Source organism: Caenorhabditis elegans, chromosome X (assembly GCF_000002985.6).
Source record: "Caenorhabditis elegans chromosome X".
NCBI classification, from domain to species: domain Eukaryota; kingdom Metazoa; phylum Nematoda; class Chromadorea; order Rhabditida; family Rhabditidae; genus Caenorhabditis; species Caenorhabditis elegans.
The window spans coordinates 11,420,305-11,443,443 of NC_003284.9; the positions used below are offsets into that span (position 1 = coordinate 11,420,305).

General features: G+C 36.6%; 2 protein-coding genes, 2 non-coding genes and 2 pseudogenes across 13 annotated transcripts; 1 reads left to right on the plus strand and 5 right to left on the minus strand.

Annotated features, from left to right (window-relative positions):
* Positions 1–160: 160 nt before the first annotated feature.
* hum-4 (Myosin motor domain-containing protein) lies at positions 161–13,284 on the minus strand (the record flags this gene model as incomplete). 8 transcript variants are annotated; one of them, NM_001373507.3, is made up of 42 exons in its annotated part: positions 161–519; positions 797–898; positions 969–1,135; positions 1,186–1,328; positions 1,746–1,885; positions 1,935–2,095; positions 2,142–2,316; positions 2,398–2,492; positions 2,558–2,691; positions 2,849–3,128; positions 3,181–3,289; positions 3,340–3,489; positions 3,543–3,795; positions 3,850–3,974; positions 4,574–4,692; positions 4,738–4,974; positions 5,024–5,144; positions 5,190–5,300; positions 5,378–5,551; positions 5,600–5,726; positions 5,933–6,015; positions 6,673–6,721; positions 6,793–6,914; positions 7,195–7,389; positions 7,439–7,914; positions 8,097–8,323; positions 8,434–8,587; positions 8,636–8,760; positions 8,808–9,002; positions 9,057–9,191; positions 9,236–9,396; positions 9,590–9,832; positions 9,876–10,644; positions 10,704–10,874; positions 10,944–11,053; positions 11,099–11,239; positions 11,287–11,451; positions 11,498–12,257; positions 12,303–12,497; positions 12,541–12,707; positions 13,084–13,147; positions 13,198–13,284. In NM_001373507.3, the coding sequence occupies 42 exons, from the start codon at positions 13,218–13,220 to the stop codon at positions 439–441; spliced, it is 7,734 nt and encodes a 2,577-aa protein (NP_001359540.1). The 8 variants fall into 8 exon arrangements, with proteins under 8 accessions (NP_001359540.1, NP_001379502.1, NP_001257161.1 ...); NM_001392845.1 differs by lacking the exon at positions 5,190–5,300 and having other exon boundaries at positions 13,198–13,281; NM_001373506.3 differs by lacking the exon at positions 5,190–5,300 and having other exon boundaries at positions 439–519; positions 13,198–13,220.
* F46C3.8 lies at positions 7,102–7,161 on the minus strand. Its single transcript, NR_072123.1, has one exon. It is a non-coding gene; the product is annotated as an Unclassified non-coding RNA F46C3.8 (non-coding RNA).
* Positions 13,285–13,699: 415 nt separating the features above from the next.
* Positions 13,700–13,842, minus strand: F46C3.9. The gene has a single exon (NR_072124.1). It is a non-coding gene; the product is annotated as an Unclassified non-coding RNA F46C3.9 (non-coding RNA).
* Positions 13,843–14,487: 645 nt separating this feature from the next.
* Positions 14,488–15,595, minus strand: F46C3.5 (annotated as a pseudogene). Its single transcript has 3 exons — positions 15,478–15,595; positions 15,081–15,395; positions 14,488–14,783 (listed from the first exon to the last, which is right to left on the minus strand). Coding segments are annotated over exons 1-3 (729 nt in total).
* A 224-nt stretch (positions 15,596–15,819) lies between these two features.
* On the minus strand, positions 15,820–17,443 carry F46C3.4 (annotated as a pseudogene). Its single transcript has 6 exons — positions 17,373–17,443; positions 17,111–17,326; positions 16,747–17,062; positions 16,272–16,625; positions 16,035–16,222; positions 15,820–15,851 (listed from the first exon to the last, which is right to left on the minus strand). Coding segments are annotated over exons 1-6 (1,177 nt in total).
* Positions 17,444–19,735: 2,292 nt separating this feature from the next.
* Positions 19,736–20,348, plus strand: F46C3.7 (uncharacterized protein; the record flags this gene model as incomplete). The annotated part of the gene is made up of 2 exons (NM_001270233.3): positions 19,736–19,955; positions 20,278–20,348. 2 exons carry the CDS (start codon positions 19,736–19,738, stop codon positions 20,346–20,348), a joined length of 291 nt encoding a protein of 96 aa, NP_001257162.1.
* Between the last annotated feature and the right edge of the window lie 2,791 nt (positions 20,349–23,139).

Consider the following 23,139-nt stretch of genomic DNA (forward strand, 5'->3'; position numbering starts at 1 on the left):
TTTCAAAAGAGGTTTCCATCGCGTCTTTCAGATTGATCTCTATTCAAATTTCTTGAGGTGACATTCGCGGAACAGATTATTCACACCGACAGTCCCGCCTGATTTTCACTATTCAAATTTTGGGCAAGAATGGGAAATAGACCTGTGATATTCGCTGAACTTGTGTCTATTATCGGTTTATTCATTGAACTTTATTTGTATCAGAATATGGGAAGTGTCCATTATAAATCACGAGTGATTTGAAAATATGATTGATATTTGGGAATTCATAAACAAAATAATTGAGAGAATAGACGATGTTAAAAAGAATGAAAGGGGTCGGGTTATCAGAATATTGAGATGAAGTTATGAATATAGTTAAAAGCTTCAACTTGCACATTGAAGATATCTGAATTATTGAGAAACAATAATAATTCATTGATTAAATAATTAACGTAATTAGAGCTCCGTTGAGCCTCGCTCCTCAGCTCCGCCAGTTACAAACATATATTGACCAATTAAATGAGAAATCTCATCGGCCTGCAAGAAACAAAACACATTTTTTTCTTCTTATTTTTTAACTTTGCAACGCAAACGTTTGTTGGTCGATCATTCGTTTACGTCGGTCATTTCTTTAGGTTTACACTATGAACTTTCAATTTTGTCAATTAATTCTTCGAACAAAGACATCAATTCAACCCATTGGTCTAGATGTTTGCTCACAGTAATTCGAATTAAGACTATTGAAAATCCTAGCTAGAGTGTATTTGTAATTTGTAATGTAATATATTGTGATTTTTTGATCTCCTCTCCTTACCTCATCTGTTTTGATGTCCAATGTTTCTTCACCCTGCATGGTGTTAATCACCAGCCGGACAATTTTGTACGCTGTTTTTCGAATACTCTCCACCGAAACAATCTGAATGAAATATGTCGATATAAAAATGGTGTGATATTATCTTCAAAGTTCATTTGAAGTACGCCTTTACCTGGTCGTAATTTCTCTCTTTGAACACTTCTTTTGATTTTGGTTGTAATAACTGAATTCCCGACTTGTTAATTGTCAAAATAACTTCCGGAAGTTGATGCCCATTTTCAACAACTGACTTTAGTCGATAGTGCAGAACACCGAACGTAGGCCATGTTGACAACAATTCTGAGAAGTATTAGTATGTTATTTGATCGATTCTACAGTTTGGGGAATACCTAAGAAATGAGACTTGGCCTCTGCCGGTCTCATTCGACCGCCGAACATTTTTAGTTGGCGACTTATTCTTGTCACCATCTCTTCCTGGTGACGATGCTTTGGTTCGATGACGCTTTTAGGGACAATTTGTGGCAGTGTCTTTCTGAAAAAGGGTACGTTTCAGTGATCAAAGTATTTTATAGAACTGATTGCAAAAGAAGGTATCTTCGGTGTTTATTGTTGTAGCGGAAATAAAAACTGTAACTAATCATGCGGAAGCAATATTTTTTTGAAGCAAATATTGTTTGGTCACCACTATTCCATTTTCAAGTCCCTATTTCCTAACATGTGCCCAATAATCAATGAGTGGAAAATATTAAAGAACACTTTATCCTAAACAAAACTGCCAAATACTAATATTGCTATTTATACCCAAAATGAACTTCTTGTGCTGTAATATCAAAACAAAATTTACAGCGAATTATAAAAAGTCGTTTGCAATATGCATTGATAAATTACATTCCATCTTACTGTAGACCCGTGTTTTCCTTTATCTTTCCCATCCATAGTTTGAACTCACGCATTAAGTCCCTTTGGATTATCGGGGAGAAGAAGGAACAAGTAGGCGGCTAATTTGATAATCTCCTCTGTTGTGGCAGCTGTCAATTGGCCTAGCGAGTTGGTCGAAATGAGTGATCCGCGCAGATAATCGTCGATCACCTAAAAATGACACGTTCTTTCACAAGAAGTAAAATGATTTAGATCTGACTTGGTCAAACATCGAGTCAATGTACGCAGCGTTATCATATCGCAATGGGTGTACCCAAACAGTTCGCTTAAGATAGAATTGGAACGGAAGTTTTTTGTGTTCGCTTTCAGTTATGATGTCCATCAAGTAATTGTCGTTTTTGCAATAGTTGAGATGTTTATCTGGAATATATTATAATTGAAAGAAGCGTAGAATTGCAGAACACACCTTTTCCAACAGTGTAGCACAAAGAGAACTCTTGTTGCTCATGGAGAGATCTAACATTCAACAGATTGCAAAGTTCTTGAATCATCTCTTCAGCAACAGTTATTGGTCGAAGAGTTTGACTAACATTATGATCTTTCGAAATATAAAAAGCTTGACGTCTCAGTTGACATCCATCCTGAAAACACAAACAATTCAATACTGCAATTGTTCATCAAACTGTTGATTCACAGAAATATAAAGTCACGAGACTCCCTACCGTAATTTGTTGAACTTCTAGAGCATTCAGCAAGACCTTGCGACCTCCATACTTGAACGTTTGAATCATGTTTGTTTGGCAAATTCGTGCTGTGCCTACAAAAATATTTACTTGTACAAATTAGTGCAGTGAATTTGAATAACTTATGATCTCAACTTACCATGGAACGGTCTCTGCCATTCGTCGGCGTTATCGCCCAAATATTGAAGAACATACGGTTTCAAGGTGAGGCTGGAGGGGAAGTAAGCAGTGATGATTGTGAGCAAGCGCCATGCTCTGAGAGCACTATTTGGTCTAAATTTAATTCAAGTTGAACGAGAAATCAAGTAAAGAAAGAATTGAATAACTACATAACCATGCTCTAATCATTTTATATAGTTATTAAACAAAAATGTTTCAATACCCAGACTTTAAATATCAACACCCCATTCATCAATAAAATGATTCTTACTTTTGAGAAATATTCGATGTTGTTTGCTTGATAAGCTGACAATACACTTCATCTCTCAATGTAGGCTGACGATGGCAAATAAGTAAAACCTTGAACACAACATCTGTCATTGATTCCGATTTTTTCAATGGCTCGTCGCCCATAAACTTCATGATTGCATGGAATGTTTCCACTGCATACTTGCTCTCTTCATTTCCCAAGTCAGCAAGAAGCGACTGAGAAATTGGTTTCTCACTGAATCTCACAATTTGCGAAATATCTTCCCATGCCCATGTTTCTTCTGAAAATGGTTTAAATAATGTTTGTATCGTCGTTTTAAAATTATAACATACGCTTTTTCTTGTCTTTTGGCTTACGGAAGTATTTGGTTGCAAAATCAATCATAGTATAACGCTCGCTAGAGAATGGAACTTCATCGTCGAAGAATCGAACTCTTTCATCCTGAAATTTCAAAAAATAATTGCAAGTTGAAACGATCAAAAGTATATTACTCTGTCTTCACTAGTTTCATGTCTTATCGGTGGAACATTATCTCCGTCGGTAGAGTCTACATATTGAGCAAGCAAAAATCCGAATCTATTCTCAATTTTTCCGTACAACCAATTACCAACTGGTGGAGTTTCTCCTTCCGGTTCTTGCAACTGAACAAATCACAATTATGGTTTGTAACTAACACTAATTCAATTTCATATACCAGTTCAATGACATCGCCCTGCTTGAAAGACAAGTGATTGACCTCGCTGGTCACATAGTCTTCAAGCGCACGGACGAATTTTCGCTTTGGAACTACTCCACCCGAAAGACATCTGTCCAACGTTTTCTTGATTTGAGGAGCCTGATTCGTTTTGATTCGCACCGCCGAATACGCATTCTCCTCGTCCTCGTGACGTACGTGAACCGAGAGGATATCGTTTGCTTCGAGAGACACATCGGCAATTGTTTCGAATCTAAAATTAGTATGATTTGGAAACGGAACAAAAAGGTGAATAATTTGAACTGACGGGAAGAAATCTTGAATCTTCAGCGGATTTTCCAAGTCATGAGGTGTGTGAACGATGAGACGGATTCCGTGTTCAGAGATTGCGAAAATTGTGCTGACTGACTCATCAGGGCGTTTCTCGACAACCTAAAAACGTAACGTCTATTACACATATTATCTTGATAGTTGAAGGGAACACATATTATTTACTATAGCAACAAATGAAAACTTATGAAAAGCTGGTATGACAACAATGTGTATTGCATATTATTTTTAAAAAATTATTAAAAAACGTTTAAGCATTGAGCAAGTGTTTACCTAATTTAGAGTCAAACTTAGATTTATCTTTTGTGGATTAACTACTGTATTTACTCATAAAAATACATTTGTTTGTTTTCTTTTGCAGAGAATAAAAGTTTCTTCATTGTTTCTTGTTAAAATTACTTTCTATAAACATTTACGACTGGTTTTCATATTTCAACACATAAAGCATCTACTGATTTTTATTTCTGTCATCTAATCCACAGAGTTATTAGAAAATGAATGCAAAACCACAAAGAAAATACGGAAATATATTCAGATTTCAGGATAAATCATTTTGCCTTGGGTTTCAAATGGTTTGTGAGCTCTCATAAAAATTTTATAAAACTATACATTCAATTTAAGAAGTTTAATGTTAATATCAAAATAGGTATAGTTTTATGAACAATTTTCAATAAAATGTAACTTTCAAATTTCATACAAACCTCATAGACTTGATTGAAATACAATGGCCATAGTCTAGCGAGCTCGATTACAGCTACTTTCACGTCTGGGTGAATATTAGACTGATTGTTGAGATCTGACGGCGGGATTTCATATTGACCTGTTGGAAATTATTTATTTTGTCTGTTCTTCACTTCAAACTTACGAAGAACAGTTTCGACTTGCTTGCGGTCTTGTTCACGGATTCTGTACGGATACGATTTTTTGCAGTCTTCAACAATTTGTGCAAACACTTGGTCAATGATTTGAATATCATTGAGAACTTCTCCAGGATAAAACATTTCCTTGCGAATTGTCAGCTTCCATGGAGCTTTAACAAATTTTACAGCCGGTTTTTCAGCCACCACTGGAGGTCTTGGAGGTTGTGGAACGAGTGGTTCTTCTAAAAATACGAGCAATTTTTCACAATTTCTGTTTTTAACAACGGTTACTTCTAAAAGATCCTCTTATGCGCCCTTGTGTCACCGGATCTCGCTCAACACTGTCTCGGATCACCCATTCTTCACGGACTGGTGGTGGTGGTGGAGGTGGAGTTGGCTGTGGTACAGGGCTCTGAAAAATGCTTGTTAAATCCCATTTAAACATCTAGTTAGTTACTGGTGTGCGAACAACTACTGGTTCGGATGGAACAGGTGACTGTGTTATTGGAGGCTGTGCTGGTGTTATTGGCCGAATAAGTCTCACATTGTCTACTGGTGGTGGTAGTTTCTGTTAATAACCAAAACTAAACATAATGTGGAAAAAATAAATTAAGCGACATCAATATAAATTTAAAATTCACAAACCCTCAGTCGATCGCTCAGCATGTTGATAGCATTTTTTGCAGTTTCTTTTTCGTGACGAATCACGGCCTTCTGCTCATCCAAATTGAATCTATGTGGGCTCAAATATTCCGAATTGTTTTTTGTATTTTTCACTGCTGGCTCAGTATAACTCTCTTGAGGCAAACGATTTAACCCCTGAACAAACTTGTTAAAATATTGAAACGGGATAGTATTTTAGTTTACCCTCCTGTCACCGGATGTTGGAGCTGGAGATGGAGCACGATAACTTGATGGTGGTGGTGGAACAACGTTTCCATTTTGATATGGATAAGCCCTTGGAATCTGACGAGCTAACAATGGGTTTTCCATTCTGAAGGACAATACATTACATTTTTTATCAAGAAAAGTACTAGCTCAATATTGTATTGCAATAATTTGTTGCACCAAGAGAACTCACTAGAACTTTCAGTGCTTAGAATAAAAATGCAAATAGGGAAGTATAATCATTATTAGTTGCAATGATTTTTGCTAACAATGAAAAACATAATTCCCAAGTAAATACAAGAAAACCCTCACCTTTCACGTGCACGCGAGTCGCCTCTTGGCAGTGCTGAAAATTCCTCAAAACGGCTCGTTTGCCGACCAACCGGTGATTGCGCCTGAAACAAAAGATAATTATTACCACCAGGAGGCACCAAATGTCTCGGCGCCATCCATACGAAAGACTTTTTGGCCATTTGATTGTATATGGCTGTTTAATTTTTTTTTTGATAAAAATACGTATGATGATGTGTATACGTAGTGCGTGTGTGAGAAAAATGATGGAAAAAGTTTTCACGCTCACACTGTCTTTTGTTCTTATCAACATTGTGAGAATAAGAACTAAGGTTAAAAATGCGGGGTTTTATCTTGCAGAAAAGGGCGTTAAACATTAAATACACTGAAACACCACCAACTACTCAACGCTAAACGTTAACATCATTTCTACTCTGAAATGTTCAGATCATTATCAACTCAAAAAACAGAACCCATAAAACTTGGAATTTCATCACACACTTGGTCACGGATCACAATACCCCTTCTCTCCTGCGAAACTTAGATAGGCATTGATGCTCTTACATAAAAAGTAAACAGAGGTATTTGAAATACAATACACAAAAGCGTGTAGTAAAAAGTGATACGCCACGAAAGAAATGGAAATGCTGCAGCGAATCGAATTCGAGCCAACATAAAAATTCGGCTGATAAAAAAAAACGTTATTTTATTTCTTGATTGCCATTGCAAGCAGGCACTTATGAAGTAAACAATGGGCTCACCAAATGAGGTCTGACGTATGTTTGTTCCACCATTGCATCGGGTGTTCTTCTGAAACAAATGTTCATAGTTTTTAGCTAATTAATCTGATTAAAAAAGTGAATAAAGAAATTATGATATACCTTGACATAGGTGGCTTCAGAATATCAACGGATGGTGACCGTTTTGCCATATACCGTTCCACACCGCTGGGCACATGATGACGATGCGATCTATCATGAGTTCGATGTCTGGATTGAGCTTTCTGAAAAATTTAATTTATTTAGAAATTAGAACGATAGACATAACAAAAAAATTCAGATCAGACCGTTATATCATTGTAATAATAACTGCTAATTATATTTTTTTTCTAAAAACTTGAAAACTCGATTTTTCTATAATATTATCTTTGAAGGAAAAGAAAATGAGCTAATTTTAAGTACTTTAGTAGATTTCCTGCGCCCCAAAAAACTGCATGGTTGTTTTCATTTTAGGCAAAGAAACTGACATTACTAAACCGAAAACTACAACTAAAAAATGCTCACATGCTCAGATGCCACTGGGGACAATAAAATCATTTCTCCATGCCCATTCATTTGTACTGGCATCATATATACGGGTTGTGATGGATCATAGTTGTACCCATTATTTGAATGAAATCGAGGAAGTGAACGTTCCCGGCTCCTGGTTCGATAGTTCATTTGATCATCAGACGAAGTTGATTCATTGCTGTACGAATTCTAAAATATAATTTTTTAAATAATTATTTAGTATTTGGTATGTAATCACCCTTGAATGCGGGCGTCTGACAAAATGCTCGTGTCTTGGAGAAATGATACGTGGAAGACTTTTAGCACGACTTCTCAAAGGAGAGTCGTCAACTCTGCGGAGAGTAGGGTAACGAGGTGGAACTGGAGAATAAGTTTGTACAGGCGGTTCATAATATCCTTCTGGTCTGAGTTTTCCTCCTTTTATTGTGTTTGCTAATTGGTTTGAGTTGAAATGGGCTGCTCTTTGTTCATCTTTTGAAAGGACTTGGTCAAAAACGGCATCGAGAAATTGATCGACATCCTTTCCATGTTCAGGAACTGGCATGTTCCGGATGGTTGAATATTGGCTAGGTACTTCTCCACGTTTCATGATTCGATAGTCACGAGATCTAGTGGATCCATGACCGTCATGCATAACAGGTGCCATCATTGGTGGGACTTCCGATCGAACACTTTGCGGAGAGAGAATTGGCTCAGGAGGGCAATATTGAGGAACTAAAAAGATACAAATGAGAAAATTGAAGCTAAGAACGGCACGTAATAAAACATTAAAATTATTTAAAGACCAATGTGAAGAATGGCGGAAATTTTCCGCAACATCAAATCAAACTTAGAATCAATTAAAATCGCCGTCAATCAAAAACAATCTTGAAATTGTCAGTGAACAAACAACTTACTTTGCGGATACTGAGGCACGTAAGAAAAATGTGGCTGCATCATCATTTGTTGTGGTACCATTGCAATTTGTTGCCCTGGCATCATTGATGGAGTCATCATGGAAGGCGTCATCATAGATGAAGTCATCATTACAGGTACATACTGCATCATTGGCATTTGCTGCGGATATGTGAATGTTGGAGGCGGCGCAAAGTTCATTGGAGTGTATTCCTCGTGTTGTTCATTTCTAAAAAAATAACAAATTACCGCAAGAACACTATAGTGATAGCATAAAAAGGTTTAATAACATGAAAAACGGATAGAAACAGTAAATGAATCTCTATGGGAACTACCCACCTTGAATAAGTTTTTCTTGGGAGAACTGGCGATTTTAAAATATGAGAATGATCTTGTATGGTCTCCATCATTTTCATGTTCTCTTCAGGTCGAACTGTCTCATATCCAACACGATTAGCGGCGTCCTCGTCATCTTCTTCGCTCTCTGACGTTTCTGCAAATATGAGGGTTTTCTGAACGAAATGTAACAGCAGATTTCTACCGTTATCTTCAACAGCTTGCGGTGCAGGTTTATTTTTTCTTGGCAGCGTATACGCGTATCCAGCTTCTTCATTGTACTCTCTAACTAACGACTCATCAGATTCTTCATCTGGTTTCTGATGATCTCTAAAATATACAAAATTGTTTTGATAAATCATTCAAATTCAGCCAACCTTGGTGTATTTCTGCTTTCTGTACGTTGTGGAGGCTGGTTGATCCATTCCTCAGGAGTTGGATAGGTTCTAGCAGCTTTGGGAATTGTTCCATTAGTATTTTGTGATACAATTTCTTGTTCTTGTACTACTTCCTTTGGCACAACTGGCGGCTTTTTCACGAGTTTCTCAGGTGGAAAGTTGAAAAATATATTTCTAAAATAAAAATTAGTTATATTCGTATTTCTAACCAACATGAAATTTACTCACTGTTGGTTTTCAGAATCCATATTAGCCCCTTCGATTTGCGAGAAAACATCATGAATAAAATGGTTTCCGGTTGGGGCAAACACTCGATTTGGTGTTTCTACTTCTACAGTCCAGCCAAGTGCAATGCCAACTCCTCTGTAATAGAACAATATTATGAGATAGAGCTCAAACACTGAAACCTTTGCTTCAAAATCCGTTCAGCAATTTCGCTTGTGGTACTCCAGGGGCTCAAGTGAACATCACAGCACAATCCATCATAGCAGTTGATTTCAGCGACAGTGTTTGGAATATTGGGAGTTGCGATCAGCTCAAGGTTTGATGGAGGTAGTTCTCTTGCAATCTGAAATTGTTTTGTTTACTATTTTCTGTTATTGCATATGTACGTACAATTCAAAAAATATATTGTACTAAATGACTACTACATAAGATTATATGCAACTGAGCAATCTCAAATCAAACACATTATTGTAGGGTTGAGCATATGTAGATGCTCTGATAGGACAACTAAATTGTGCTCAAATTTTTAAACGTACCTCACTATCGTAAATCTTTAGACGTCGTTGGAGAGTCGCGAACAATTGTTCCTTCATTGGTACAGACTCCTTATTAAAGAACCCTATCAGCATAGGAATGATGTTTTCCGTTGGAGGAAATACGGAAATCGCCATGTGAACAAGCTTCCATCCGTTGTCACTTGCAGTTTTGTCTTGGTTTTTGTTGATCTGATTTATTGTTTGAACCAGAATCTCGTCACGTTGACAAGGGTTTGATATGCCCTAAAGAAACTAAACATTTTAGATGTTTATACTCTAGACATACCTGTTGTACAATGTATCGTCCAAGATCTTCTCTCTGCTTTTTGGTCAGTTTTATATCATTCATGTACTTCAGAATTAACTTGAATATTTCAACAGACAGTCGGAAATCATAATCGCTTTCCTTATGCAAGAAAGGTGTCATGATTGGTTCGCGGCGAGGTTCTAGAAGGTGCCCCTTGAAGTTTTCTTCGGCAAACTGTTCCAGGGTGATGCTATTCATGTTCGAGAGAAAGTTTTTCATTGGAACTGTTAAGTAATGAGTAAGAGTTTCAGTTGCATCAGAGTCTGATGTTGGTCTTTCCAAAAATTTTTTTGCATCTTCATTAATATCAATGTATCCCACAAGAGTTTGTTGTAGCTGCCCAGAGTTTTCAGTTCCAAGTGCCTGATGATATGCATCCAGTCTCTTGTTTCTTTTCATAGTCCGCCCAATTGCTTTGAACATTTCTTCACGTTTTATGATGTAATCTCTTCTTGCCTTCCATCCTCTCAGTCCCGATTGCAATTTTATAATTGCTGCTCTCATGCGTTTGTACACTTTTTGAGCAACGAACGATTTCATATTTTTTTGAATAATAATAGCAGCATCTCCACATATTTTGTTCTGTAGCCCATCATATCGTTCGGCTAGACGTTCTCGCAAGAAAACGTATTCTGTTCCAATTTTGAAATCATCTTCATACTTAACTCCCTGGCCTTGAAGAATATCTTGAATAATTTCCTTCTCATTTTGGCATTGAGCAATATCACCAGGTAGAAGACAACGATACCTAAATGAAACGTTTGTACTGTCAAATTATTTATTGCGAATAGTATGAAAATAGCTTACTGTCTTGCAAATGTTGTTTTCGATATCTTAACGGGATATCCTTTAACTCTGAAGCTGAGTAGTTCAGCAAGAAGAAGGTTTTTGATTTGTCGATTCACTAATGGGATGTCAAATTTCGTTGATTGACGTTCATTATTGCTTTTGATGCAACGAACGAAATGAACATGTGAACTGAAATTAATTCCTGCATTTTGAGCACTTTTTTTAAGCAACACATAGCAATTAATATGTATAACTTACACATTAATTTTATCAGCGATATCTTGAGCACCACGCAAAACAAACTGAGCTTGGGAAACAATTATATCACTTGTATTGCCACCATAGCTTTCGAAAAGTAGTCCAATAATCTAAATTTGAAAAACTATGAATAATTTGAGCAAACTTTTTCTTACTGGATTCTTGCTGTTGCGCATCAGCTGCACTGCAGACAATGAGATTATTCGCTTGTTTCTTGCAAAGAAATCGGTAACATTATACCAAGTGGTACCAATACAATGTCGAACTCCAAATTCCAAACGTTCCTTATTTCTTGCCTAAAATTGAATTTTTGTTAAAGTTCTAACAAAAATAATTTGTATACTTTTCCATATGCACTGCGATCTGTGTGATTGAGATTACAATGTTCCAGATAAGTCTCATGAGTCCCCTTTGGAAATTTGCATTCGTCAGTGAGCAATGAAAGAAGCCCATATGGTTTTTTGAAAAGCAATTCGACAGTTTTTCCGTTTTCAATACTATTGGGCACCTGAAACATGAATTAAAAAGAAGGAGAATCGACAAGTAGTGATAACCTTGTAATCTACGCTGATTCCATCCTTTGCATAGTCGATTAGTTGATCGTGGAAGCAATGCTTGACAAAAAGATTTTCAATTCTTTCATTCACACTGTTGATCAAAAATTCTTCAACTCCATTGTTGTTGTACTTTTCAAACCCATAGTGGTCAAGAATAGAAATGACTCCAGTGTGCAATGAACATTTCAATTGGAGTCCAATACGATTTAGAACCCATTTGAATAATTCTTCATAGATCATCATCGCAAAAGAATCTCTGTTGTCAAGAGCAGCGTTCAATTCGATAGTGCTCCCATCTTCAGATGTTGGAAGTAGAAACTTGACTAGTTGATCAAAGTCTACCTCTAATAGAAAAGCGATCCATTTCAATTCTGCCAAATTTCCAATTTCTACTACATCTTGTTCAACATTGGGATTGCGTTTGGTTCGGAAATATATATTTCCAATGTGCAAAATAGTAGAAATAATTTTGTAGATGCTCATGCAATGATCATCAGAAAATCCAAGAACATGCAAAGCAGACTCTAAATGTTTGAAGCGATTCACGTCGTGCTGAATGTTTTCCGATGAGTTTCCCTGATTTATGTAGAAGAATTTCTGAAGCCCTTTAATTCCGAACTTTGCTTTCATTTCATCACTCAATCCATGATACACCTCATAGAAAATGTTAAAGTTCCTTTCTCCTGGTTTTTGTGAGATGACACGAGGCACTTCTAATGGTACTGTGTATTTCAGATTTAGCCCCGTCAGTACGTTTCTGAAACAGTTGAATTTAAAAGATGTGACAAAGAATAATTCCTACCTTTTGTATAAAAGATCAATCGAACATCCGAATCGTGTTGCTTCATCATTTTTCAAAGTTTTCGCACACCCGAAACTTTTGAAAACAAACTCAATAGATGAGGAATGTTTAGTTGAAACCTTTGATTTTGGTTGTGATGTGAGATATTTGAATGCTTTGAAAACGTTGTATGATTTTCCAGATCCAGATTCTCCTCTAAAAAAGTATTTTTATTTCGGAAATGTGTGATCAAAATTACCCAAAAACTATAGATTCTGCATTAGAACTCATATTAAATATTTTGTTCAACGCATTTTTTGCAACTGCGTTGACACCACTTGTAGATGAAGTTTCCCATGATAACTGATCCTCGGAATCTTTATCATTGAAGTCGTTAACAAATACCAGTACATTGCTTGCTTTTGTCTGAAAGAATAGTCAAAATTTCTAAAACCGATAGTACTATGCTTTTGCCAATTTCACTCTATTAATGTACTAGCTGGGACTTAAAAAATTAGCTTGACAGAATTTTTTTTCAGCTGCAACTGGAATATTTCTAGATATTTTCCCAATTTTTCCCGCAAAAAGTTTGCTAAAAAATTCCATTATTTTAAAAATAATTGTCAAAAAGTTGCAAGTTACAATTAAATTTAAACACTTCGCAAAAAAGTTTGGAAAGTTTTCCACGTTAGGGCTCAATGAGATAAAACACGGCGATGCTTTCTATTAAGCTATCAGAAATTTCCTAGTATATAGTTTTTAACAGCTCTTAGTTCAATATATTTCTTACATTAAAACTTACATAAGTTACTCCTTTCTTGAACCGTTCGTGAAGATTTTGAGCTATTCCAGCTTCGGATTGATCTCTGTAATCACAAAAATGTTTCACAAAAATGATCTTTTTTTATCGTCTTACGGTAGCTCAATAAGGTTATCCATATTCGGAAAACCTTGTCCGCTCAAAATTGTTTTTCAGATTGCTTTTGTTTCTTAACTATCTAAATCAACTACTTTTAAAACATGAGAATAATAGATAGAAAAAAGGAAAAGGGCGGTGGGTAAGAAAAAACAAGAATAAATCCGAAGAGACGACGTTCGATACAACTGATAAGAGACAAAAAAAGTGTCCTGCAAATCACACAATGTGATTAACAGGCGCTTAACGTACATCTAAAAGATTTGATAAAAGAAACATTGCGAACAAGACGAGATCCGTTAGAAAGTAGTAGGATTTCTTAACAGAATATATATATATATATATATGTATATAAATCTTATCCAAATTCTAACTATTGTTAATTGACTGCTACTTTGAAGACATACAGTACCAACCAAATTTTTATCATCTCATTTAATTCGTAGGATTGCAACAATGAATATCCTTGAACTCCGAAAATTGTTAAAATCATGAAAAGTAGGTTGAACCGTTCAATCAAATAAGTTTGGAAGATGCTGACGACGGGGAAAACAACGATGAGGGTTTGCCGCCTAGTGTTGCTGCGGAACAACATTGCGACCCGGGTGGCGGATGTAAAAAGCGCGCCACCCGTTCATGGTCACTCTCAGATCGAGTTATCTTATTATCATCCAAACAATTTCGGTAGTGGAATATATCTATCAATTGTATCTTTCTCTTCAAAATGAATACAATTAGACACAAATTCTCGGCGTTCTTGGTATGTGTTGCTTTCCCGATGTGGAAAGTGAAACGATTATTTCTCTCAATGCGAATATGTCAATGCATTTGTAGTATTGAAGACTATGAAATTATCAAATAAAAAGGGTTACATAGTGAATAAAATTATAACATAATACCGTGGTTTCCTGAGTTCGAAAATTTTCAAAATAAAATTCTACAAACTGAACTACTTTTTTAAAAAACAACTACGAAGTGTACATAAACTCATCAATAGTTTTGTAGGCTTTCAATTGTATTGAATTTATCAAAAAAATGTCCTATATTAGATCCACATTTTTAGTTAACGGTCAGATTTTATTTTTCTTCAGAGTTTGATAAATGCATTTAACTTTACCAAGTATTATCAACAAGATAGATCCCGCACATCAACTTTTGATTTTTTGTTTCAAAAAATAAACCCATTAGGAATACCTAATTGTGACATAATTTCATATTAACAGTATCAAAGTTTAGCTCATATTTTCAAAAATTTGGCAAAACTGACTGGTTGTTTGAACGGTTTCAGAATTACAAGACTAGCGAGCCAGGAGGGCTTGCTAGTCTTCTCCTTGTAGAAACCATGGATCGGCGTCGATGATTCCATTTCTTCGGATACGCCCCCGATCCGAGTACTATCAGATTGAAGCAGCTCAAATCTCTCCAAATCTAGCCATCGTCCATCACGGACCCAACGCAAGATGAACTGGTTCACGGTTTCGACTTCCCACCTGGTGTCCGACAACATGAGCCGAGTGAAATTTGAATCCATAACATATCCGAAGTTAACCCATCTAGCATCCATGATGCACATACGATTCAAAGATCTGCAAAAAATTTAGTTTTCTACTTTCTCAACTCTCAAGTTTTTTGGCGAAATTCAATGGTCAATTTTATGCATCCTTTTCAAAAAACCAGAAATTGTTCTTAAAACTTGATTTGATTTGACTAATTTGACTGATTGACTTGGTTTGAAAAACCAATAAGAGTTCAAACAAATTCAGATGAAAATTGAAAGCTCTTGTTACTAATATGTATGATTATCTAAAAATAATTCTTAACCGTACTCGTTTTAGTGATTACAGCTAGAGAAAACCGACCATGCTTTTAAAAAGAGCACTTACATGAGTCAGATTGAAGAGAGGTATGGAGAACCGAAACTCAATGATGATTCCCTCTAAAATCAAATATTCCGGAAAATTGATGACTGCAGACTGACGTGTTTGTTCGGGTTTATATTTCCCGACACTATCGCCACTAGGTTATTGTTGAAAATTCGATGATGAGTGTGCTGTCTCATTCTCAAAGTACATTCATCCATATTGGCCACGGCGAGTCCACCACGACAACTAAAAATTGTAGCAAAAAAATCGAGGCAGGGTTGTAAAAACTCTTCATAGATGTCCGTGGAGTAGTGGAATCTGGTTTTCTGGTCGTAACTGGAATATTTTTAGACAATTGAGAGCTGAAAATGAATAATATCACTCACTTCATCGGCAATCTTAGATCTCCAGATTTCACAGTCCTATTGAAAACTGCGCAATGCCGTGGAAGGTAGCTTCAGAAATTGACTGTATGGTATCAATTCAGGAGGCGGTCGTCGATTCTTCGGTTTACAAAGTGAATAGATCAAACCCATTGCACAATCGAACGCGGTGAGTAAGAAGAAATGACAAATTTGATTGGAGGAGGATGTCGATTGGAGAGGGCATGGTCAATGTGGTCTCCTGGGAACCCAAGAGCGCGAGCGCGAACAGTTCTCATTTTGAGGAGGATTTTTTTTTGTCGGAAATTATCGATTTCAGACTTGCGAGGACTTTGGAAGTTTTCATTTGGAAATATTTTAGAAATGAATATGATTTGCTAAGGGGCTACCGCATCACTACAAAAAGTATCTGAAAATTGAAGTTTTTGTAAAAAATCTGGTCTCACTATCAGTTTTTGATTGGAAAAAATTCTAGAAATTTTTGGAAGAAAAAGTATATTCAAATTTTGTTCAATATTGTTGTGATGAACCAAATGTTTCAAAGAAATATTATATTTTTGAAAATAATTTAAATATTCATAAACGAAATAACTTAAAAAGAAATTATGAGCAATAGGATCAGATCTTGTACGATAGTTAAGCTCAATGGGAGGATCGGGCCAGACAATAAACCGAAATGTATCAAGTCTATTTACAATCGTTGCAAGCGGTCCGCCAGGTTTAATCACATCAAGGTCTTTATGTGTGTTCAAGACATAGGGATTTTGATGACAGTTCATTCTAAAATTATTAAAAATGAGTTTCGATGTGGCAAATATGGTAGACTTACATATAACATCTATTTCTGGGATTTTTATTCCATTTCTTCACATTTAATCCCGATCTCAGAACTTCTAAATCAAATCCTCTTCGACTAGTGTGGCGAATCTCAAATCTGTGCAATCGTAACCATTTTCCATTGAGCCAGAACTTGATGAACTCGTTCACGTCTCTTTCTGTTAGCTTGGAATCGTACAGCACGAGTCGAATAAATTTGAGCTACTTGAGATGGTTAAGAGTGACCCATTTTGCATCCATGATGCACACACACGATTTCGGGTGAAGATCTGCAAAAAAAAAGTTTTCTTGGAACATGTTTTTTTTTAAACTTCTCAGCAGTTTCAGACAGCAAAAACAACGTTTCCTAAACAGTTCCAATTTCATTTTCTATCCAAAATAAAATATCCCTTTCAATTCAGGTAGTTTCCACTGGAGTACGTTTCTGCCCAATTATAATCAGAATCACGCGGCAAAAAATACCTCACCTCGCTCGGATAAAATTCCTCTTCAAGGAAATGAATGTTAGCGACAATTCCCTCCAAAAGCACATAGTCTGGGAAAAACGATTGCAGATTTCCGTGGTTGCTCCCTAATCTTTGTACATCTTCACACAATTTCGTCACGAGGTTCTTGTTAAAAATTTGATGATCAGTGTGTTGTCTCATTTTCAAGGAACATTCGTTCAAATTGACCACTGCAATTTCACCACGGCAACTGAATCGTGGCGAAAACGTCGAGACAGGATTGTAAGCAGTCCTCATATTTGTCCGTGGAGCATGTGTAGCCGTTTCCGGGTCGTAGCTGGAAAATTTTGATTATTGAAAAATGAAAAAGTTATGTCCCACTTACTTTATCGGCAATCGTAGATCTCCAAATTTTACAGATATTTTGAAAATTGCAGGTTTTGAATTGAAGTTGAAATTGAGCGGTGGAATCGTCTGCCAATTATTGTAACAAGCGATTGACTTATTCTTTCTTGAAATGTTGGCCTCAATGTGATCGAATGTGTGGTGATCAGGGTTGATCAATGCGATCACTTCCGTCGACATTTGGGACAACTCGAATCTGAAAATTTGAATAGTTAAACTAACACGTCTGAAAAAAAACTTACATGTGAAGAGCGTCTAGTTGTTTGAAAACGATGCGTAATGCCTTTTGAGGTAGCTCCAAAAACCGAGGAAACCGTCTCAACAAGGCGTCCGACCAGGAGACGGGGATGTTCCTTTTGTTGACAAATAGAACTGATAAATTTCATTGCACAGTTGAACAGGGAGAGTACGAAGGAATGACAAATTCTATTGGAGGAAGAGGTTGAGTGGAGAGGGCCAATGTGTTATCCTGGGAAGAGGAGAGAGCGCGCGCGCGAACAATTCTTCTCATTTTTGAGGAGGATGTTTTTGTTGGAAATTATCGATTCTATGTAGACCTACGGGGACTTTGGAAGTTTTTGTTTTTTTTTTTCAAATAAATACATACAATTTCAGGAAAATCAGGAAATAGACTTTTCCCAACGGGAAGAGATGTATAACAAAATTTTTTGAAGACATTCTAAAAAATGGTAAAAGTTGTATACACAGAATATTTTGAATATCAAAAATAGTATCAAAATAATTCACAGCGTCATCAAACAATTGTTTTTTTTTTCAAAATACATAAAATGTCATTTTTTTCTATTTCTAGTGGCTTGCACAATTCAGAAAACTTCCTTCAGTTTCTGAAATAAGAAAGAAGGTTTCAAATCCCCAAACTGTATTACAACATTTTTTGTTAAGATTTCTGTTGATTTCCGATAGCTTTGGAAACATTCTGAAAACTCGTAGTTGCTAAGCCAATATAGAAATTTCCAAATTCTCAAGCTATCACAACAGAAATTTTAAAAAAACACGGGCTGTAAAAGGGTACCTGTGGTTAAGAATGACGAAATTTTAGAACCTGATTAGCTACAGGAGTTTAAAATAAATTTTCTGAAAGTAAAATTAAAAAGGTTTTCGATATTTTTTCAACAAATTTTTTTTCTTTGAGATATAACATTTTTCATATTATAACTACTGTTTGAACTGAAAAATGCTTCAATTTTTGCAAATTCTCAGTCACAGTCATAGATTTTGAGTGGGTTTGATATGGGGAACATACCAATTAACTGATTTCAAAAAGTTTCATCAAAACTCAAACTCAATTTTTCCAATTTTTTTTTTCGAAACTCTATTTGAGATGTTTGGCTAAAAATTGTTTTGTCCAACTTTGTTCAAATGTGTCGAATTAATTTAATTAACATAATTACTCACAGAGCCTGTGCTTTAAGCATTTTAAATTATTCGAAGAACTAAATAGAAATCAATGAAATTCTGTACTAACTCAAAAAATCTTGGTAAAATGAAAAGTTTCAAAAAAAAACTATATCCAAAGATTTGTTTAATTGCATTAAACAATCTTTTTTACTGCTTTCTTTCAGAAAATTAACTAAAAATATACTTTACTGTGCTCGTTTTTGAGATTACGGCCAGGTACCCATTTACAGCCCGTGCGGTCGTCTCCCCCCTTCTTCCCTTCTTCCCACAGGTCCACAACGCCTCCTGCTGGCAACCCTCTATAGGAGACGATCTGTAATGGTCTCCCTCCTGTCTGCGTCTCCGCCTCTATCACGCTCTCTCTTTCTTTGCTCAGGGGAAACGCCGGGTCTCCGTTCATCCAACCTCCCAATTGTTTTTCTGTCATTCACTCCTTTTTGCTTATACCCCCTTCTTGTGAGTACATCCCACCCTGTAGATGTGCACCTTGCTTGATAAACCAGGTCCGCAGTCCGATTTAGGGGCTCGTGTTTTGGAACAGTTAAGGAAACCATGCTCTGTTGTATTTAGCTGGTTTCGCTACTAGCACTCCTTTTTTGTCCTGAGTTGATCGTGTTTGAAGCGGATTTCCGATCTAAATTTGTATAAATTAAAAAATCCTTTTTTCAACAAAAAAAAACAACAAAAAAATCCAAAGAAAAGAGTTGAAATTCTTCGACTCTTCTCGACTTTTACTCAATTTTCACCTCGACAGCTAGAATAATTATTCTAGAAGAAGTACGCTTTCCAACTTTCCTTATCTTTTTTTCTCATCCCAATCCCTTCCCAAATCCCTACACCTGTTATGTTATGCATGCTCCCCTTCGTGTTTCAACATGGATCGACGGATCGAACGATGGATGGATTCTCTGGAACTGTTACTGGAACAGTCTCTCGTGCTTCGGACCATCAATGGACACTGCTACATCCCTCTCTCTTTCCCCTTCCCCCTCTTTGTTGGAAAGTTAGTACGAATCATTTTCTCATTTAGTATCAAACTTCTAAAAACAGAAGTTCAACTTCTACAAACAGAAGTTTAAATATAACACCGCTAAGACAACTGTCTGAAACGGGAGATCGGAATTGAGGCTTAAACACATCATACACCGTACTCAGAGGTAGCAAATAAAGGCTAATGACCAGCATCATGCTAGTACTTCTGTTCCTAACGAACAATGAGAACCGATGTTGGGCCCATACTGCGATACGATCGGGCGGTTCTTGCTCTATGGAATACTTGGGTGATGATGTGCAGTTCTTACGGTGTAGAGCATCACATGAAGAAGCAACTCCTATTCAAAGCTATCGTCACCACCTGCATAATCACCAAGCAACAGCAAGGAGCAGCAAAAGGACGACCGTAAGACGTAAGATAAGAAGTTTATTTTTAACATTTTTGATTCAAAAATTCGAAATTTAGTTCTCAAAAATCAAAGATTCCAAAAAATTGGAATCAATTTTGCCAAACCCGAATTTTTCTTTAAAAAAAAAATCCTGAATAAAAATTTCTGAAAATTTAGGATTTACAAAAAAAGCCAAGAGCTAAAGATTTCAGTGGATTCATTCGGTCGGGTATTCCGGAATGGCTCCGGCCACAAAACTGTGCCTTACAAAACTGTTTTCCGCAACCATCACACGGTTTGGAAATGGAAAACATTGTTTGGTAATTATAAAAGTGCTTTTTTACAGAACAGAAGAAGAAGGAACGAACGACGACGGAAAGAAGACATGGACAAAAGGTGGCGATAGTATGGAGTTGAATTGGAACGAGATCTCATTCAAAAGATCTCGAGCGACGATGGATCGGGATGGATCGGGATGGAACGATAGATTCAAATGCGACGATCGGGTTCGGCGGACGGGATGGATTCGGGATGGACTCGGGATGGATGAGGATGGATCGGGATGGATTGGGATGGATCGGGATGGATCGGGATGGATCGGGATGGATCGGGATGGATCGGGATGGATCACTCTCTCACGACTGTTTTCCGCCGGTTCAATTTTTGCCGCAAGTAGAGTTATTTATTAAGCCGGTTCGATTTTTTCCGCAAGTAGAGTTTTTAAGCCGGTTCGAGTTTTACACTATACGCTATACGCTATACGCTACACGCTATACGCTATACGCTACACGCTATACGCTATACGCTATACGCTATACCGTAATGCCTAACTTTAGAATCTGCCGTAATGCCAATTTATAGAATCTGCCGTAATGCCAATTTATAGAATCTGCCGTAATGCCAATTTAAAGAATCTACCGTAATACCAATTTATAAAATCTGCCGTAATGCCAATTTAAAGAATCTGCCGTAATGCCAATTTATAGAATCTGCCGTAATGCCAATTTATAGAATCTGCCGTAATGCCAATTTATAGAATCTGCCGTAATGCCAATTTATAGAATCTGCCGTAATGCCAATTTAAAGAATCTGCCGTAATGCCAATTTATAGAATCTGCCGTAATGCCAATTTAAAGAATGTACCGTAATACCAATTTATAGAATCTGCCGTAATGCCAATTTATAGAATCTGCCGTAATGCCAATTTATAGAATCTGCCGTAATGCCAATTTATAGAATCTGCCGTAATGCCAATTTATAGAATCTGCCGTAATGCCAATTCATAGAATCTGCCGTAATGCCAATTTATAGAATCTGCCGTAATGCCAATTTAAAGAATCTGCCGTAATGCCAATTTATAGAATCTACCGTAATACCAATTTAAAGAATCTGCCGTAATGCCAATTTATAGAATCTGCCGTAATGCCAATTTAAAGAATCTGCCGTAATGCCAATTTATAGAATCTACCGTAATACCAATTTAAAGAATCTGCCGTAATGCCAATTTATAGAATCTGCCGTAATGCCAATTTAAAGAATCTACCGTAATACCAATTTATAAAATCTGCCGTAATGCCAATTTAAAGAATCTGCCGTAATGCCAATTTATAGAATCTGCCGTAATGCCAATTTAAAGAATCTACCGTAATACCAATTTATAGAATCTGCCGTAATGCCAATTTAAAGAATCTGCCGTAATGCCAATTTATAGAATCTGCCGTAATGCCAATTTATAGAATCTGCCGTAATGCCAATTTATAGAATCTGCCGTAATGCCAATTTATAGAATCTGCCGTAATGCCAATTTATAGAATCTGCCGTAATGCCAATTTATAGAATCTGCCGTAATGCCAATTTATAGAATCTACCGTAATACCAATTTAAAGAATCTGCCGTAATGCCAATTTATAGAATCTGCCGTAATGCCAATTTATAGAATCTGCCGTAATGCCAATTTATAGAATCTGCCGTAATGCCAATTTATAGAATCTGCCGTAATGCCAATTTATAGAATCTGCCGTAATGCCAATTTATAGAATCTACCGTAATACCAATTTAAAGAATCTGCCGTAATGCCAATTTATAGAATCTGCCGTAATGCCAATTTATAGAATCTGCCGTAATGCCAATTTATAGAATCTGCCGTAATGCCAATTTATAGAATCTGCCGTAATGCCAATTTATAGAATCTACCGTAATACCAATTTATAGAATCTGCCGTAATGCCAATTTATAGAATCTGCCGTAATGCCAATTTATAGAATCTGCCGTAATGCCAATTTATAGAATCTGCCGTAATGCCAATTTATAGAATCTGCCGTAATGCCAATTTATAGAATCTGCCGTAATGCCAATTTATAGAATCTGCCGTAATGCCAATTTATAGAATCTGCCGTAATGCCAATTTATAGAATCTGCCGTAATGCCAATTTATAGAATCTGCCGTAATGCCAATTTAAAGAATCTGCCGTAATGCCAATTTATAGAATCTGCCGTAATGCCAATTCATAGAATCTGCCGTAATGCCAATTTATAGAATCTGCCGGCGGATTTTAGAAAAATGACATTGCGGCGGATTTTTGAAAAATGGCATTGCGGCGGATTTTAGAAAAATGGCATTGCGGCGGATTTCAGAAAAATGGCACTGCGGCAGATTTCAGAAAAATGGCATTGCGGCGGATTTCAGAAAAATGGCATTGCGGCGGATTTCAGAAAAATGGCATTGCGGCGGATTTTAGAAAAATGGCATTGCGGCGGATTTTAGAAAAATGACATTGCGGCGGATTTCAGAAAAATGGCATTGCGGCGGATTTTAGAAAAATGGCATTGCGGCGGATTTTAGAAAAATGGCATTGCGGCGGATTTCAGAAAAATGGCACTGCGGCGGATTTCAGAAAAATGGCATTGCGGCGGATTTCAGAAAAATGGCATTGCGGCGGATTTTAGAAAAATGGCATTGCGGCGGATTTTAGAAAAATGACATTGCGGCGGATTTTAGAAAAATGACATTGCGGCGAATTTTAGAAAAATGGCATTGCGGCGGATTTTTGAAAAATGGCATTGCGGCGGATTTTTGAAAATGGCATTGCGGCGGATTTTAGAAAAATGGCATTGCGGCAGATTTCAGAAAAATGGCACTGCGGCGGATTTTAGAAAAATGGCATTGCGGCGGATTTCAGAAAAATGGCATTGCGGCGGATTTTAGAAA